This window comes from Ranitomeya imitator, chromosome 5 (genome assembly GCF_032444005.1).
Source record: "Ranitomeya imitator isolate aRanImi1 chromosome 5, aRanImi1.pri, whole genome shotgun sequence".
Taxonomy (NCBI): domain Eukaryota; kingdom Metazoa; phylum Chordata; class Amphibia; order Anura; family Dendrobatidae; genus Ranitomeya; species Ranitomeya imitator.
Window position 1 is genome coordinate 350,275,003 of NC_091286.1, and position 18,383 is coordinate 350,293,385.

The 18,383-nt window shown below is 42.8% G+C and overlaps 1 protein-coding gene across 1 annotated transcript in view; it reads right to left on the reverse strand.

Annotated features, from left to right (window-relative positions):
* The window catches only part of LOC138637623 (dynein axonemal heavy chain 5-like), a 569,265-nt gene that overhangs the window by 83,500 nt on the left and 467,382 nt on the right, over nt 1–18,383 (reverse strand). Inside the window, exons 77-81 of the mRNA XM_069726456.1 lie at nt 8,277–8,360; nt 7,953–8,112; nt 7,690–7,786; nt 7,034–7,161; nt 1,465–1,724 (exon numbers count right to left, since the gene is read on the reverse strand). Of these exons, the coding sequence (XP_069582557.1) occupies nt 1,465–1,724; nt 7,034–7,161; nt 7,690–7,786; nt 7,953–8,112; nt 8,277–8,360 (729 nt within the window). The remainder of the gene's footprint in view (nt 1–1,464; nt 1,725–7,033; nt 7,162–7,689; nt 7,787–7,952; nt 8,113–8,276; nt 8,361–18,383) is intronic.

The following is an 18,383-nucleotide window of genomic DNA, read 5'->3' on the forward strand; positions in this document are numbered from 1 at the left end:
GACAGGGCCTGTTGTCCGGCATTAGGCCTGGCTGGGGAAGAGGGTACGTGGAGGCGACACTCCATGTGCTCGTCCGTTCAGGGTGCGGCGAGATCGGTCGGTGCCCTTGAAGGGACCCTTCGCACCTAAGAATCAGCTCAGGCGTGGCACGTCGCAGGAGAGGATACGGAGAGGCGACACTCTCCATGCTCGCCTGTTGATGGTTCGGGGAGATCGGAGCCTTGAAAGGATCCACCGCCCCTTCGTTGTAGAAAGTAAAATCAAAAATGTAAAAGGTAAAAAATAAAATAATAAAGAGTTTTGGGTCTGAATAGCAGACCTGTCCGTGTGCCTCCTACAGACACTAAGCAAGATCTGGTTAGCTGAGAGCCAGCAGGAGGGTGTACACTGCACAGGAGGGGCTAATTTTCTTTGCATCACTTAGTGTCAGCAGCATACACCCACGGTCTGTGTCCCCCAATGAGGCAAAGGAGAAATGTAGACGCTACGAGTTTCGGAAAATGATGCTTCTTTTTTTCTTTTGTTTACAAACTTTGGATTTGTTTTTCACCTTTTAAATAAAACATAACCTAGACATGTTTGGCATCTACAAACTCGTAATGACCTGAAGAATCATAATGGCAGGTCAGTTTTAGCATTTAGTGAACATGGAAAAAGAAAAAAAAACTGTTGTGTGTAATTACACTTTCTTTTGCAATTTCACCGCACTTGGAATGTTTTTTCCATTTTAAAATACACTATATGGTAAGATCAATGGTGTTGTTCAAAAGTACAACTCGTCCCGCAAAAACAAGCCCCCAGACTGCCATATTGACAGAAAAATAAAAAAAGTTATGTCTCTGACAAGAAGGGGAGCAAAAAATTAAAGCGCAAGAACCCCAAGGTGGTGAAGAGGTTAATAAACAGTGTGAAGACACAGGGGTCTGTGGGAGCGCTAGTAAAATCTTAGCTATTTATATCTCGTTCTGTATTATTATATGACCAAAAGTATCTAGACATCCCCCGTTATTATTGCTTTCAACTGTTTCAGTCACATCAATTGCAAACATGGGCATGAAATCATGCACATTAGGCTACCAATCTCCAAGCAAAAAAAAAATGGTAGCATTGCTACAAGATGAGCAGCTCAAGACAAACCTAAATGGACAGTGGAGAAGTTGATCCATGTTCTGTGGAATAATAAATTGTGTCAGTAAGTAACAGTTTGATGGATGAATCTGGATTTTGCAAATACCCAGAAACACACTACTGACTAAAATAAAGAGTTCTTACTGCAATATTTGGTAGAAGAAAAATAAAGGTATGGGCTGGTCTTCAAGATTTGGGCTAGTCCCAGTTTTAACAGTGTATGGTAATGCTACAGGATACAAAAATAATCTTCCTTTCCATCTATGGCTATTACTCAGTGTAAACGCTCTAACATAGAGTTTTCTTCACTAACCTTGCGCGTTATCATATACTCACCATTCTAGACTGTGCCTCCTTTAATATCAGATCTTCTTTCTCCTTTTCTATGTTGGATAACTTTTTCTGACATTCCTTTACGGGTATACAAAGTCTTGTGTACTCAATAATGGCAACAACAAAGGCCACCAAAGATGCCGCATCCTCGGAGCTGTACCTGGCTGTAGCAATAGTGATTCCTCCTCCTTTTGCATCTTTATTTTTCTTAGAATCAATGTGTGAATATTTTTTGGCAGGAGTGATGGATTGCGGAGTTGCATCTGAAAATGATAAAGTGCAGTGAGAGGCAACAATGTTGAACATGAGTAATCCTAAATAATGAGCTAATAGTCCCCATTATGGTTCTACAATATACTCGACTTATGCTGTCAAAAAAAAAACGATAACAACTTGACTCAGTAAAAAGATATTCATTTGTAATATTATTTTACAGAAAAACATATAGGAACTTATCTGTGTCCCCATTGATTACATTTGTTTAACCCCCTCTGATGTCGCCATCAATAGTGACAGTGGCATTGATCTGCTTAGCACAGGGAGGGAGCTCCCTCTCTGCTCCTATCTGCACAACACGACTGGCCAGGGCCGGATTTAAGAGGTGGGTGGCCCGGGGCCCATTTTGGAGGGAGGCCCATTTTTCAAGGTGCTGCAATATGTAATGCAAAAACACAAAATGAAACGAACGCAAGTTTATTTACAAAAATCATTTATGCAGAGTAATTCAAGTAAAATCATTCATTTTTTACAATCCAGGCACTTTCCTTGATTTTCGTTCTGCAAAATTACTAATGATGTCACTAAAGTCCAATTCACGCAGTATATCTTACCTTGTCAGTCCTTGAAGTCCTGAAAAGGTGTTAAAGATTAAAATATGTACATATGTATGTATATTGTAGAAGTTTGGGCTGTCTATATCAAAGACTGCTGCTGGGCTCTATATGTCAGAGGCTTCTGCTGGGCTGTATATGTATGAGTGGCTTCTGCTGGGCTGTATATATATGAGGGGCTTCTGCTGGGCTGTATATATACAAGGGGCTTCCGCTGAGCTGTATATATATATATATATATATATATATGAGGGGCTTCTGCTGGGCTGTATATATATGAGGGGCTTCTGCTCGGCTGTGTATATATATATATATATATATATATATATATATATATATGAGAGGCTTCTGCTGGGCTGTATATACAGTATATGAGGGGCTTCTGCTGAGCTGTATATATATAACGCATCGGGTATTCTAGAATATGCATGTCCCCGTAGTATATGGACAATGATGATTCCAGAATTCGCGGCAAACTGTGCCCGTCGCTGATTGGTCGAGGCAACCTTTATGACATCGTCGCCATGGCAACCATTATGACATCTACGTCGATACTGTGCCCGTCGCTGAATCAGAAACGTGAGATGTCTACGTCCTTTATGACATCATCGTCGCTGTGCCCGTTGCTGATTGGTCGAGGCCTGGCGGCCTCGACCAATCAGAGAGCCGGGATTTCCAGGACAGACAGACAGACGGAAAAACCCTTAGACAATTATATATATATATATATATATATATATATATGAGGGGCTGCTGCTGGGCTGTACAGGTCCTTCTCAAAAAATTAGCATATAGTGTTAAATTTCATTATTTACCATAATGTAATGATTACAATTAAACTTTCATATATTATAGATTCATTATCCACCAACTGAAATTTGTCAGGTCTTTTATTGTTTTAATACTGATGATTTTGGCATACAACTCCTGATAACCCAAAAAACCTGTCTCAATAAATTAGCATATCAAGAAAAGGTTCTCTAAACGACCTATTACCCTAATCTTCTGAATCAACTAATTAACTCTAAACACATGCAAAAGATACCTGAGGCTTTTATAAACTCCCTGCCTGGTTCATTACTCAAAACCCCCATCATGGGTAAGACTAGCGACCTGACAGATGTCAAGAAGGCCATCATTGACACCCTCAAGCAAGAGGGTAAGACCCAGAAAGAAATTTCTCAACAAATAGGCTGTTCCCAGAGTGCTGTATCAAGGCACCTCAATGGTAAGTCTGTTGGAAGGAAACAATGTGGCAGAAAACGCTGTACAACGAGAAGAGGAGACCGGACCCTGAGGAAGATTGTGGAGAAGGACCGATTCCAGACCTTGGGGAACCTGAGGAAGCAGTGGACTGAGTCTGGTGTGGAAACATCCAGAGCCACCGTGCACAGGCGTGTGCAGGAAATGGGCTACAGGTGCCGCATTCCCCAGGTAAAGCCACTTTTGAACCATAAACAGCGGCAGAGGCGCCTGACCTGGGCTACAGAGAAGCAGCACTGGACTGTTGCTAAGTGGTCCCAAGTACTTTTTTCTGATGAAAGCAAATTTTGCATGTCATTCGGAAATCAAGGTGCCAGAGTCTGGAGGAAGACTGGGGAGAAGGAAATGCCAAAATGCCTGAAGTCCAGTGTCAAGTACCCACAGTCAGTGATGGTGTGGGGTGCCATGTCAGCTGCTGGTGTTGGTCCACTGTGTTTCATCAAGGGCAGGGTCAATGCAGCTAGCTATCAGGAGATTTTGGAGCACTTCATGCTTCCATCGGCTGAAATGCTTTATGGAGATGAAGATTTCATTTTTCAGCACGACCTGGCACCTGCTCACAGTGCCAAAACCACTGGTAAATGGTTTACTGACCATGGTATTACTGTGCTCAATTGGCCTGCCAACTCTCTTGACCTGAACCACATAGAGAATCTGTGGGATATTGTGAAGAGAAAGTTGAGAGACGCAAGACCCAACACTCTGGATGAGCTTAAGGCCCCTATTGAAGCATCCTGGGCCTCCATAACATCTCAGCAGTGTCACAGGCTGATTGCCTCCATGCCACGCCGCATTGAAGCAGTCATTTCTGCCAAAGGATTCCCGACCAAGTATTGAGTGCATAACTGAACATTATTATTTGATGGTTTTTTTGTTTGTTATTAAAAAACACTTTTATTTGATTGGATGGGTGAAATATGCTAATTTATTGAGACAGGTTTTTGGGTTATCAGGAGTTGTATGCCAAAATCATCAGTATTAAAACAATAAAAGACCTGACAAATTTCAGTTGGTGGATAATGAATCTATAATATATGAAAGTTTAATTGTAATCATTACATTATGGTAAATAATGAAATTTAACACTATATGCTAATTTTTTGAGAAGGACCTGTATATATTAGAAGCTGCTGTTGGGCTGTATATATCAGAGGCTATTGCTGTGCTGCCGTGCTCTTCTCGAGCCGACATTGTTGATCCGCCTCCTTCCTCGTAGGTAGCTGAACAAACTCTCATTTGATCAACCCAAGGGAGCGATCATATAGCTGAATAGGTAGCGCCTAGAAGCTTCTGTTGGGATCGGGGAAGGCTGCCGCATGCCATAAGCTAAGCATTAGGTACAGGGAGGGTAAGGAAGTCTGGCTAGGCTAGCCAGGTCAGTGGATGCTGACATAGGTCAGGTGCCATGACTCTGCCACTCTGCGCCAGCCACTGAGATGTAGGACCGTAGCCAGGTCCCTACACTTTCAATAGTTTCTCTATTGTTAAATGTTCCTTATCATTAGAAATGGTTCACAGCAAAGAGACGTGTATTTTACATGTTTTGAGATATTTATCCCTATATTGGTGGGAGGCCCCCGCTTGGTGGGTGGCCCAGGCCCGGGCCCCTAGGGCCCACCCCTAAATCCGGGCCTGCGACTGGCAATGGTCTCAATCGTGACCACAGGCTGAAATATGGCAGCGAGGTGACCAAGATACGGTGGCCTGTAAGCTTCTGCTGGGAGCAGGTGCTGACACACCTCCTGCCTGTGTGCGATATACTGAACTGATACCCTACAATGAAAAAGTATTGCAAAGTATTAGATCAGCAATCAGGACAGGTAAAATTGATGTCACATGCTGGGACAAGGTAAAATAAAAGTTTTAAAACATGTTTAACATTTTTTTTTTTAAATCACAAAATAAAGAACGAAAAAAACATATCAATAAGTATATATATTTATGTAAAACCAAAAATTAACCTCTAAAGCAGGGGTCCCCAACTCCAGTACTCAAGGCCCACCAACAGGTCATGTTTTCAGGATTTCCTCTGCATTGCACAGGTGATGCAATTATTACCTGGGCAAGACTAAGGAAATCCTGAAAACATGACATGTTGGTGGGCCTTGAGGACTGGAGTTGGGGACCCCTGCTCTAAAGGACACATATGTGGTATTGCAGCATCCGGAACGACCCGATCTATAAAACTGTCACACTAATTAACACCTTCATTGAACACCATAAAAACAAAATTAATTAAATATATGGCAAAAAGATGCTTTTTCATCATGCCACTGAAAAAAGTGGAATACAATGTGATCAAAAAAGTAAATGTAAATAAAAATGGTATTTATGAAAACATCATCTTGTCCCACAAAAAAACAAGCTGCCATACAACTCCAACAGCAGAAAAATAAAAAAAGCTATAGCTCTCGGAATAAAGCAATGCAAAAACAATTCTTTTTTTTAATAAAATTGTTTTTATTGTGTAAAAGCGGCAAAACATAAAATAATGATAATTGAGTCGGTGGACAGGAGCCTTTTATAAAGGTGACCATGTAAGACAACTGTCTTTAATGCAGGTAACGAGTTCATTTTAATGGTTGGTAGGGGATCAAATACTTATTTCTCACTGCAAAATGCATATAAATTTATGTAATTTATACAGTGTTATTTTATGGATTTTATTTTTGACATTCTATCTCTCAATGTTAAAATTAACCAACCATTAAAATTATAGACTGTTCATGTCTTTGTCAGTGTGCAAACTTACAAAATCAGCAAGAGATCAAATACTTATTTCCCCCACTGTGTATGTTTACTTAATTTTCAATGTGTTTTCAACGTTACGTAATGGGTAATGATTAAAAATGGATAATGGACAACATAACAAGATAAATATGTTTATGCAAACTTGTACTTTTTGTATTTGTCTACTGACAAAATACAATCCTAAAGCTGTTCAAAACTGAGAGCCTATAACGTATTTGATGACATATTAGTAACAGCTGTATGACCTGTAGTGAATATGTATATTTTCTTAGTATGATCTACATGAAAACATGTTTTAACTTTTTGGGTTTTTTGAAACACTTAATTTTCAAGTTTTATTTATGATTTTTAATATCTCAACATTATAGTTTTCAATCTGTGCAAAAAGAACATAATAGGGAGAATTTACCTATACTGGTGCTTCATTTACCAGTCTTGAACCTTTAGCCCACTGAAGTAAGGGGGACCAAATTTATTAACACATGCACGCCTCTCTACTGTATAAATCTGGCACATTTCTGGGGTGACCGTGCTCCAAAACATGAAATCTAGGTCAGCCGTGAACCCAGCTAAAAAGTATACCAGTTTTCTGGCACATCATATAGTAAATTTGTTATGTGGTAATAGTACATGCCCCTTCCCATGGATCAATTTCTCCAATATCTTGAGACTATCACTTTTCCAAAAGCAAGACTACAGTAACATGTTTCTACATCAACTATACTTACTTGGAGCAGCATTTTCCAACAAGGAGCCTTCACCAGTCACACCATGGGTCCCTTCTTTAGCTTTGCCAAGGTAGGCTTCAACATCTTTTACTGTTTGGTCTGGAAGCCCATCTTCAAGCCTAGCAATCCTAGTTTTATAAAAAGATCACAATAAACAAGATGCAATAGCAAAGTCAGAAGGCCTAATTTTATGACCGGTTGTCGTATCGCCGCTGCCTGTAGGGCGCCGCGGGGAAACTGATCAGTCCTGCTATATTGTACATTGTGTGTTGTTTCTTATTGAGGATGCTGCTATGTGTGCTCTGCCATCTTACCATGTTTACTGTCAGATTTCCCTGTAGAGTCTACTCCACTGAAGCAGGAAACTGAAGGAAGGTGTGCATGTGTGTACTATGTATGGGAGTATGTAATATCTAAATTCATGCACATTGTATTAGAATGTGCTCATTTGTTATGTGTGTGTATACAGTATATGTTTACCTAAAGTGAATATAAATGTGTATGTGTACAAGTGGGTGGGCGTAGACACATGCCTCACACAGGAGCTCTTTGCTTTCAGTGTTTGCCCCTTGTTGGAAATGGGCAAGGCTATACATGATTGATATATGTGATTATAGCAATAATATTGCATGCACTGGTTTTTCATGCACACTTACTGATGTATCATTTCAACAAATTTACTAGTCTCCCCAATTTGATATTGTATGTTCTTCCATCTTGCTCTGTCAACCTTATCAGTAGATTCTCTCATACCTAACATTTTTGCACAGAAAAAAATTGCTTTTAATATACATATATATCACAGCCTACTTACATAAATTGCTGCACTAAACAGCTTGTCTGACAGTATTCTAAAGAATTGTAGATATATCAGAATAACTATCACACTATCTTTAAAAAAATGGGCAGCGTTTCTCACCTCTCTTTAATGCAGTCGGCTTGCCTACAGGAGAGGGCTGAAGTCTGGTACTCGCTCTACTTTCTGATTTCTCATTTACAGAAGAAGACATTTTTTTGAGTTCATTCATGTTTTCCGCTTTGGGGAGAAAACTGATCATGACCAACGCCATTTCCAAAATCTAGACCAGAGAAGAGGCCAGAAGACACATGTATCACTGTATGTGAAATACAACCTAGATCTTTTTTTTATCTATGTACCAGTTGTGGCACCAATAACACATTCAACAGTAAATTAAAATATGTTTTAAAATATTGTTTTTCTTGCTTATTTGTACATTCTTACCTGAGCAACCAAGTATGGGGGATTTTGACATCGGACAAGTCTTTCAACGCATGATTTGTCTACTTTACTACACCAGTGCATCACCTATGTCAGGTAAACAAGGAGACAGAAACAAGACAGTAAATTAAAAATGTCTACAATATATGTGTATAAATATTCCATAACATCTGCAGCCTTCACATTGGAAAAAAATTGGCTGATGGTTAAACAAATGTTGAAGGAATAATCATCTGGTAAAAAATCATTTCATTGAATTATTGGTTTGCTAAAACTATCATGCATTGTTTAATTTTACCCAACGATTATTCATTAGGTGTGAATATGTAGGCTTTATGCTGTTTATACCTTGTTTTTGTGTATATTCTGGGTATATGTTGGGACATTATCCTGAGATATGCCTCACACATTTCATTAAGATACCAATTTTTTTTAAATTATATGTTATGCCTGGCAGAGCTGTGTGTATATGTAGTAGACAGTGGCATAACTAGTGAAAAATTTGGACCTGCCACCCAACGTACACCATGTTGGTCAGATGTATGGGTCCTTTTAGCTTTTTAAATCTGATAAAGGACATATGAGTTGCCACCTCTCCCCTTATGCAATGTTCCCCATCCTGGACTCCTTCCTGGTATACAGTTGTGTGAAAAAGTGTTTGCCCCCTTCCTGATTCCTATTCTTTTGCATATTTGTCACACTTAAAAGTTTCAGATCACCAAACAAATTTAAATATTAGACAAAGTTAACACAAGTAAACACAAAATACAGTTTTTAACCCCTTAGTGACAGAGCCAATTTGGTACTTAATGACCGAGCCAATTTTTACAATTCTGACCACTGTCAATTTATGAGGTTATAACTCTGGAATGCTTTAACGGATGCCACGGATTCTGAGATTGTTTTTTCGTGACATATTGTACTTCATGTTAGTGGTAACATTTCTTCGATATTACTTGCGATTATTTATGAAATAAACAGAAATATGGCAAAAATTTTAAAAATTTTGCAATTTTCAAACTTTGTATTTTTCTGCCCTTAAATCAGAGAGATATGTCACAAAAAATAGTTAATAAATAACATTTCCCACATGTCTACTTTACATCAGCACAATTTTGGAAACAACATTTTTTTTGTTAGGGAGTTATAAGGGTTAAAAGTTGACCAGCAATTTCTCATGTTTACAACACCATTTCTTTTTAGGGACCACATCACATTTGAAGTCATTTTGAGGGGTCTATATGATAGAAAATACCCAAGTGTGACATCACTCTAAAAACTGCACCCTTCAAGGTTCTGAAAACCACATTCAAAAAGTTTATTAACCCTTTATGTGCTTCACAGGAACTAAAACAATGTGGAAGGAAAAAATGAACATTTAACTTTTTTTGCAAACATTTTACTTCAGAACCATTTTTTTTTATTTTCACAAGTGTAAAAACAGAAATTAAACCATAAATTTTGTTGTGCAATTTCTCCTGAATACGCCGATACCACATATGTGGGGGTAAACAAATGTTTCGGCACACCGCAGAGCTTGGAAGTGAAGGAGCGCTGTTTTACTTTTTCAATGCAGAATTGGCTGGAATTGAGATTGGATGCCATGTCACGTTTAGAGAGCCCCTGATGTGCCTAAACAGTGGAAACCCCCCACAAGTGACACCATTTTGGAAACTAGACCCCTTAAGGAACTTATCTAGATGTGTGGTGAGCACTCTAAACCCCCAGGTGCTTCACAGAAGTTTATAACGTAGAGCCGTGAAAATAAAAAATAGCATTTTTTTCTGCCCCCAAATTTTTATTTTCACAAGTGTAACAGGAGAAACTAGACCACAAAAGTTGTTTTGCAATTTCTCCTGAGTACGTTAATACCCCATATGTGGAGGTAAACCACTGTTTGGGCGCACCGCAGAGCTTGGAAGAGAAGGAGTGTCGTTTTTCTTTTTCAAAGTAGAATTGGCTGGAATTGAGATCGGACGCCATGTCGTGTTTGGAGAGCCCCTGATGTGCCTAAACAGTACAAACCCCCCACAAGTGACACCATTTTGGAAACTATACCCCTTAAGGAACTTATCTAGATATGTGGTGAGCACTTTAAACCCCCAGGTGTTTCACAGAAGTTTATAACGTAGAGCCGTGAAAATAAAAAATCACATTTTTTTCTACAAAAATGATATTTTTGCCCACAAATTTTTATTTTCACAAGGGTAACAGGAGAAATTAGACCACAAAAGTTATTGTGCAATTTCTCCTGAGTACGTCAATACCCCATATGTGGGGATAAACTACTGTTTGGGCGCACCGCAGACCTTGGAAGAGAAGGAGTGCCGTTTTATTTTTTCAATGTAGAATTGGCAGGAATTGAGATCGGACACCATGTCGCATTTAGAGAGCCCCTGATGTGCCTAAACAGGAGAAACCCCCCACAAGTGACCCCATTTTGGAAACTAGACCCCCCATGGAACTTATCTAGATGTGTGGTGAGAACTTTGAATGCCCAAGTGCTTCACAGAAGTTTATAATGCAGAGTCGTGAAAATATTTTTTTTTTTCCACAAAAAAGATTTTTTAGCCCCCAAGTTTTTATTTTCACAAGGGTAACAGGAGAAATTGGACCCCAAAAGTTGTTGTCCAATTTATCCCAAGTACGCTGATGCCCCATATGTGGGGGTAACCCACTGTTTGTGCGCAGAGCTTAGAAGGGAGGGAGCACGATTTGACTTTTTGAGCGCAAAATTGGCTGTCGTGTTTGGAGACCCTCAGATGTACCTAAACAGTGGAAACCCCCAATTCTAACTCCAACCCTAACCCCAACACACCCCCAACCCTAATCCCAACCCGATCCATAATCCTAATCACAACCCTAACGATAATCACAACCCTAACCCCAAAACAACCCTAATGTCAACCCTAACTGTTGTGAATTCTGTGGCAGAGCTCCCTCCTGTGGTCACAAGTGGTACTTTGGCTGGTTCTCTCTGTGAGCTTCCGTTGGTGGAGGAAAGTGGTACTGCAGCTTCTGAGTTTCCTTCCTCAGGTGATGTGGTGAAGTCGTTAGGTGCTGCTCTATTTAACTCCACCTAGTGCTTTGATCCTGGCCTCCAGTCAATGTTCTAGTATTGGACCCGTTTCCTCCTGGATCATTCCTGTGGCCTGCTGCTCTGCATAGCTAAGTTACTCTTTGCTATTTGTTTGCTGTTTTTTTCTGTCCAGCTTGTCAATTTGTTTTTTACTGCTTGCTGGAAGCTCTGGGACGCAGAGGGTGTACCTCCGTGTCGTTAGTTCGGTACGGAGGGTCTTTTTGCCCCCTTTGCGTGGTTGTTTGTAGGGTTTTGTGTTGACCGCAAAGTTACCTTTCCTATCCTCGCTCTGTTCAGAAAGTTGGGCCTCACTTTGCTAAATCTATTTCATCTCTACGTTTGTCTTTTCATCTTAACTCACAGTCATTATATGTGGGGGCTGCCTTTTCCTTTGGGGTATTTCTCTGAGGCAAGGTAGGCTTATTTTCTATCTTCAGGCTAGCTAGTTTCTCAGGCCGTGCCGAGTTGCATAGGGAGCGTTAGGCGCAATCCACGGCTGCCTTTAGTGTGGTTGGAGAGGATTAGGGATTGCGGTCAACAGAGTTCCCACGTCTCAGAGCTCGTTCTTGTTTTTTGGGTTATTGCCAGGTCACTGTATGTGCTCTGACTTCTATGTCCATTGTGGTACTGAATTACCTTTCATAACAGTACTGGAGGCCAAAAGTACTAATGATTCTCAATACAGGGAAAAAAGAAGTTCTGAGACCATTTTTTTTTCTCTGCACTGTGTTTTGCCTTTTTTTTCGCCTAGACATTTGGGTGGTTCAGGACACAGGTGTAGCGATGGACATTAAAGGTCTGTCTTCATGTGTGGATCAGCTCACGGCAAGAGTACAAAGTATTCAAGACTTTGTGGTTCAGAATTCTATGTTAGAACCGAGAATTCCTATTCCTGATTTGTTTTTTGGAGATAGAACTAAATTTCTGAGTTTCAAAAATAATTGTAAACTATTTCTGGCTTTGAAACCTCGCTCCTCTGGTGACCTAGTTCAACAAGTTAGGATCGTTATTTCTTTTTTGCGTGGCGACCCTCAGGACTGGGCATTTTCTCTTGCGTCAGGAGATCCTGCATTAAGTAATATCGATGCATTTTTCCTGGCGCTTGGATTGTTGTACGATGAGCCTAATTCTGTGAATCAGGCAGAGAAGAATTTGCTGGCTCTGTGTCAGGGTCAGGATGAAACAGAGGTATATTGTCAGAAATTTAGAAAGTGGTCCGTACTCACTCAATGGAATGAAGGTGCGCTCGCAGCTATTTTCAGAAAAGGTCTCTCTGAAGCCCTTAAGGATGTCATGGTGGGATTTCCTATGCCTGCTGGTCTGAATGAGTCTATGTCTTTGGCCATTCAGATCGGTCGACGCTTGCGCGAGCGTAAATCTGTGCACCATTTGGCGGTATTACCTGAGCTTAAACCTGAGCCTATGCAGTGCGATAGGACTTTGACCAGAGTTGAACGGCAAGAACACAGACGTCTGAATGGGCTGTGTTTCTACTGTGGTGATTCCACTTCATGCTATCTCTGATTGTCCTAAGCGCACTAAGCGGTTCGCTAGGTCTGCCACCATTGGTACGGTACAGTCAAAATTTCTTCTGTCTGTTACCTTGATCTGCTCTTTGTCATCATATTCTGTCATGGCATTTGTGGATTCAGGCGCTGCCCTGAATTTGATGGACTTGGAGTATGCTAGGCGCTGTGGGTTTTTCTTGGAGCCCTTGCAGTGTCCTATTCCATTGAGAGGAATTGATGCTACGCCTTTGGCCAAGAATAAGCCTCAGTACTGGACCCAGCTGACCATATGCATGGCTCCTGCACATCAGGAGGTTATTCGCTTTCTGGTGTTGCATAATCTGCATGATGTGGTCGTGTTGGGGTTGCCATGGCTACAAGTCCATAATCCAGTATTAGATTGGAAATCCATGTCTGTGTCCAGCTGGGGTTGTCAGGGGGTACATGGTGATGTCCCATTTCTGACTATTTCGTCATCCACCCCTTCTGAGGTTCCTGAGTTCTTGTCTGATTACCGGGATTTATTTGATGAGCCCAAGTCCGATACCCTACCTCCGCATAGGGATTGTGATTGTGCTATCGATTTGATTCCTGGTAGTAAATTCCCAAAAGGTCGACTGTTTAATTTATCTGTGCCTGAGCACGCCGCTATGCGGAGTTATGTGAAGGAGTCTTTGGAGAAGGGGCATATTCGCCCGTCATCGTCGCCATTAGGAGCAGGGTTCTTTTTTGTAGCCAAGAAGGATGGTTCACTGAGACCTTGTATAGATTACCGCCTTCTAAATAAGATCACGGTTAAATTTCAGTACCCCTTGCCATTGTTATCTGATTTGTTTGCTCGGATTAAGGGGGCTAGTTGGTTCACCAAGATAGATCTTCGTGGTGCGTATAATCTTGTGCGTATTAAGCGAGGCGATGAGTGGAAAACTGCATTTAATACGCCCGAGGGCCATTTTGAGTATCTAGTAATGCCGTTCGGACTTGCCAATGCTCCATCAGTGTTTCAGTCCTTTATGCATGACATCTTCCGAGAGTACCTGGATAAATTCCTGATTGTGTACTTGGATGACATTTTGATCTTCTCGGATGATTGGGAGTCTCATGTGAAGCAGGTCAGAACGGTGTTTCAGGTCCTGCGTGCTAATTCTTTGTTTGTGAAGGGATCAAAGTGTCTCTTTGGTGTTCAGAAGGTTTCATTTTTGGGGTTCATCTTTTCCCCTTCTACTATCGAGATGGACCCTGTTAAGGTCCAAGCCATCCATAATTGGACTCAGCCGACATCTCTGAAAAGTCTGCAAAAGTTCCTGGGCTTTGCTAATTTTTATCGTCGCTTCATCTGCAATTTTTCTAGTATTGCTAAACCATTGACCGATTTGACCAAGAAAGGTGCTGATGTGGTCAATTGGTCTTCTGCTGCGGTGGAAGCTTTTCAAGAGTTGAAGCGTCGTTTTTCTTCTGCCCCTGTGTTGTGTCAACCAGATGTTTCGCTTCCGTTCCAGGTCGAGGTTGATGCTTCTGAGATTGGAACAGGGGCTGTTTTGTCGCAAAGAAGTTCTGATTGCTCGGTGATGAAACCATGCGCCTTCTTTTCCAGGAAGTTTTCGCCTGCTGGGCGAAATTATGATGTGGGCAATCGAGAGTTGCTGGCCATGAAGTGGGCATTCGAGGAGTGGCGTCATTGGCTTGAAGGAGCTAAGCATCGCGTGGTGGTCTTGACTGATCATAAGAACTTGACTTATCTCGAGTCCGCCAAGCGGTTGAATCCTAGACAAGCTCGTTGGTCGTTGTTTTTTGCCCGTTTTGACTTTGTGATTTCATACCTTCCGGGCTCTAAAAATGTGAAGGCGGATGCTCTGTCTAGGAGTTTTGTGCCCGACTCTCCGGGTGTATCTGAGCCGGCGGGTATCCTCAAAGAGGGAGTAATTGTGTCTGCCATCTCCCCTGATTAGCGGCATGTGCTGCAAAAATATCAGGCTAATAAACCTGATCGTTGGCCAGCGGAGAAACTGTTTGTCCCTGATAGGTGGACGAATAAAGTTATCTCTGAGGTTCATTGTTCGGTGTTGGCTGGTCATCCTGGAATCTTTGGTACCAGAGAGTTAGTGGCTAGATCCTTTTGGTGGCCATCTCTGTCGCGGGATGTGCGTACTTTTGTGCAGTCCTGTGGGATTTGTGCTCGGGCTAAGCCCTGCTGTTCTCGTGCCAGTGGGTTGCTTTTGCCCTTGCCGGTCCCGAAGAGGCCTTGGACACATATCTCTATGGATTTTATTTCAGATCTTCCCGTCTCTCAAAAGATGTCAGTCATTTGGGTGGTCTGTGATCGCTTCTCTAAGATGGTCCATTTGGTACCCTTGTCTAAATTGCCTTCCTCCTCTGATTTGGTGCCATTGTTTTTCCAGCATGTGGTTAGTTTACATGGCATTCCAGAGAATATCGTTTCTGACAGAGGTTCCCAGTTTGTTTCGAGGTTTTGGCGAGCCTTTTGTGGTAGGATGGGCATTGACTTGTCTTTTTCCTCGGCTTTCCATCCTCAGACTAATGGCCAGACCGAACGAACCAATCAGACCTTGGAAACATATCTGAGATGCTTTGTTTCTGCTGATCAGGATGACTGGGTGTCTTTTTTGCCTTTGGCTGAGTTCGCCCTTAATAATCGGGCCAGCTCGGCTACCTTGGTTTCACCGTTTTTCTGCAACTCTGGGTTCCATCCTCGTTTCTCTTCAGGGCAGGTTGAGTCTTCGGACTGTCCTGGTGTGGATACTGTGGTGGACAGGTTGCAGCAGATTTGGACTCATGTAGTGGACAATTTGACTTTGTCCCAGGAGAAGGCTCAACGTTTCGTTAATCGCAGACGCTGTGTGGGTCCCCGACTTCGGGTTGGGGACTTGGTTTGGTTATCTTCTCGTCATATTCCTATGAAGGTTTCCTCTCCTAAGTTTAAACCTCGTTTTATTGGTCCGTATAGGATTTCTGAGGTTCTTAATCCTGTGTCTTTTCGTCTGACCCTTCCAGATTCTTTTTCCATACATAACGTATTCCATAGGTCATTGTTGCGGAGATACGTGGCACCTATGGTTCCATCTGTTGATCCTCCTGCCCCGGTTTTGGTGGAGGGGGAGTTGGAGTATATTGTGGAGAAGATTTTGGATTCTCGTGTTTCAAGGCAGAAACTCCAGTATCTGGTTAAGTGGAAGGGTTATGCTCAGGAAGATAATTCCTGGGTCTTTGCCTCTGATGTCCATGCTCCCGATCTTGTTCGTGCCTTTCATGTGGCTCATCCTGGTCGTCCTGGGAGCTCTGGTGAGGGTTCGGTGACCCCTCCTCAAGGGGGGGTAGTGTTGTGAATTCTGTGGCAGAGCTCCCTCCTGTGGTCACAAGTGGTACTTCGGCTGGTTCTCTCTGTGAGCTTCCGTTGGTGGAGGAAAGTGGTACTGCGGCTTCTGAGTTTCCTTCCTCAGGTGACGTGGTGAAGTCGTTAGGTGCTGCTCTATTTAACTCCACCTAGTGCTTTGATCCTGGCCTCCAGTCAATGTTCTAGTATTGGACCTGTTTCCTCCTGGATCGTTCCTGTGGCCTGCTGCTCTGCATAGCTAAGTTACTCTTTGCTATTTGTTTGCTGTTTTTTTCTGTCCAGCTTGTCAATTTGTTTTTTACTGCTTGCTGGAAGCTCTGGGACGCAGAGGGTGTACCTCCGTGCCGTTAGTTCGGTACGGAGGGTATTTTTGCCCCCTTTGCGTGGTTTTTGTAGGGTTTTGTGTTGACCGCAAAGTTACCTTTCCTATCCTCGCTCTGTTCAGAAAGTTGGGCCTCACTTTGCTAAATCTATTTCATCTCTACGTTTGTCTTTTCATCTTAACTCACAGTCATTGTATGTGGGGGCTGCCTTTTCCTTTGGGGTATTTCTCTGAGGCAAGGTAGGCTTATTTTCTATCTTCAGGCTAGCTAGTTTCTCAGGCCGTGCCGAGTTGCATAGGGAGCGTTAGGCGCAATCCACGGCTGCCTTTAGTGTGGTTGGAGAGGATTAGGGATTGCGGTCAACCGAGTTCCCACGTCTCAGAGCTCGTTCTTGTTTTTTGGGTTATTGCCAGGTCACTGTATGTGCGCTGACCTCTATGTCCATTGTGGTACTGAATTACCTTTCATAACACCTAACCATAACCCTAATCAAAACCCTAAATCCAACACACCCCTAATCCTAATCTCAACCCTAGCCTCAAACCTAACCCTAATACCAATACACCCCTAATCCCAACCCTAACCTTAACCCTAATCCCAAACCTAACCCTAATCCCAAGCGTAACCCTAATGCCAACCCTACTCCAAACCCTAATCCCAACTCTAACTCTAACTTTAGCCCCAACCCTAGCCCTAAATTTAGCCCCAACCCTAACCCTAGCCCTAACTTTAGCTCCAACCCTAACCCTAACTTTAGCCCCAACCCTAACCCTAGCCCTAAGGCTACCTTCACACTTGCGTTGTTTGGCATCCGTCGCAATCCGTCGTTTTGGACAAAAAACGGATCCTGCAAATGTGCCCGCAGGATGCGTTTTTTGCCCATAGACTTGTATTGCCGACGTATCGCGACGGATGGCCACACGTCGCATCCGTCGTGCACTGGATCAGTTGTGTTTTGGCGGACCGTCGGCATAAAAAAAGTTCAATGTAACGTTTTTTTGTACGTCGCGTCCGCCATTTCCGATCGCGCATGCGTGGCCGTAACTCCACCCCCTCCTCCCCAGGACATAGACTGGGCAGCGGATGCGTTGAAAAACTGCATCCGCTGCCCACGTTGTGCACAATTTTCACAACATGCGTCGGTATGTCGGGCCGACGCATTGCGACAGCCCCGTACCGACGCAAGTGTGAAAAAAGCCTAACCCTAAATTTAGCCCCAACCCTATATTTAGCCCCAACCCTAACCCTAAATTTAGCCCCAACCCTAACCCTAAATTTAGCCCCAACTCTAACCCTAACCCTAATTTTAGCCCCAACTGCTTTCTCCTGCCGGCCGGCAGATGGCGACAGATGGTGGGCGCACTGCGCATGCGCCCGCCATTTTGTTTCCCAAAGAAGATGCCGGCGGGCAGGAGAGGACGCAGGAGGACCCAGGGCCACCGGTAAGTATAATAGGGTCCCCGAATGCCCCTATTTCTCTGTCCTCTGATGTGCGATCACATCAGAGGACAGAGAATTACACATCACTTTTTTTTTTTGTGACCGCCGGTAAACAGTTAATTACTGGAGATCGCAAAGCAGGGGTCGGTAAAACCAACCCCAATCATGTTCTTTGGGGTCTCGGCTACCCCCGGCAGCCGAGACCCCAAAGATCCTCCCGGTGCCAGCCGGCGGGCGCACTGCGCATGCGCCCGCCGTTTTTTTGCCGGAAAACGATGGCGGCGCCCATCGGGAGCCACAAGGAGCACCGGGGGAGACAGGTGAGTATTGGGGGGGTATCGGGACCCCATTTCTCTGTCCTCTTATGTGTGAGGACAGAGAAATTAAAAGGGAAATCACGTTTTTTGT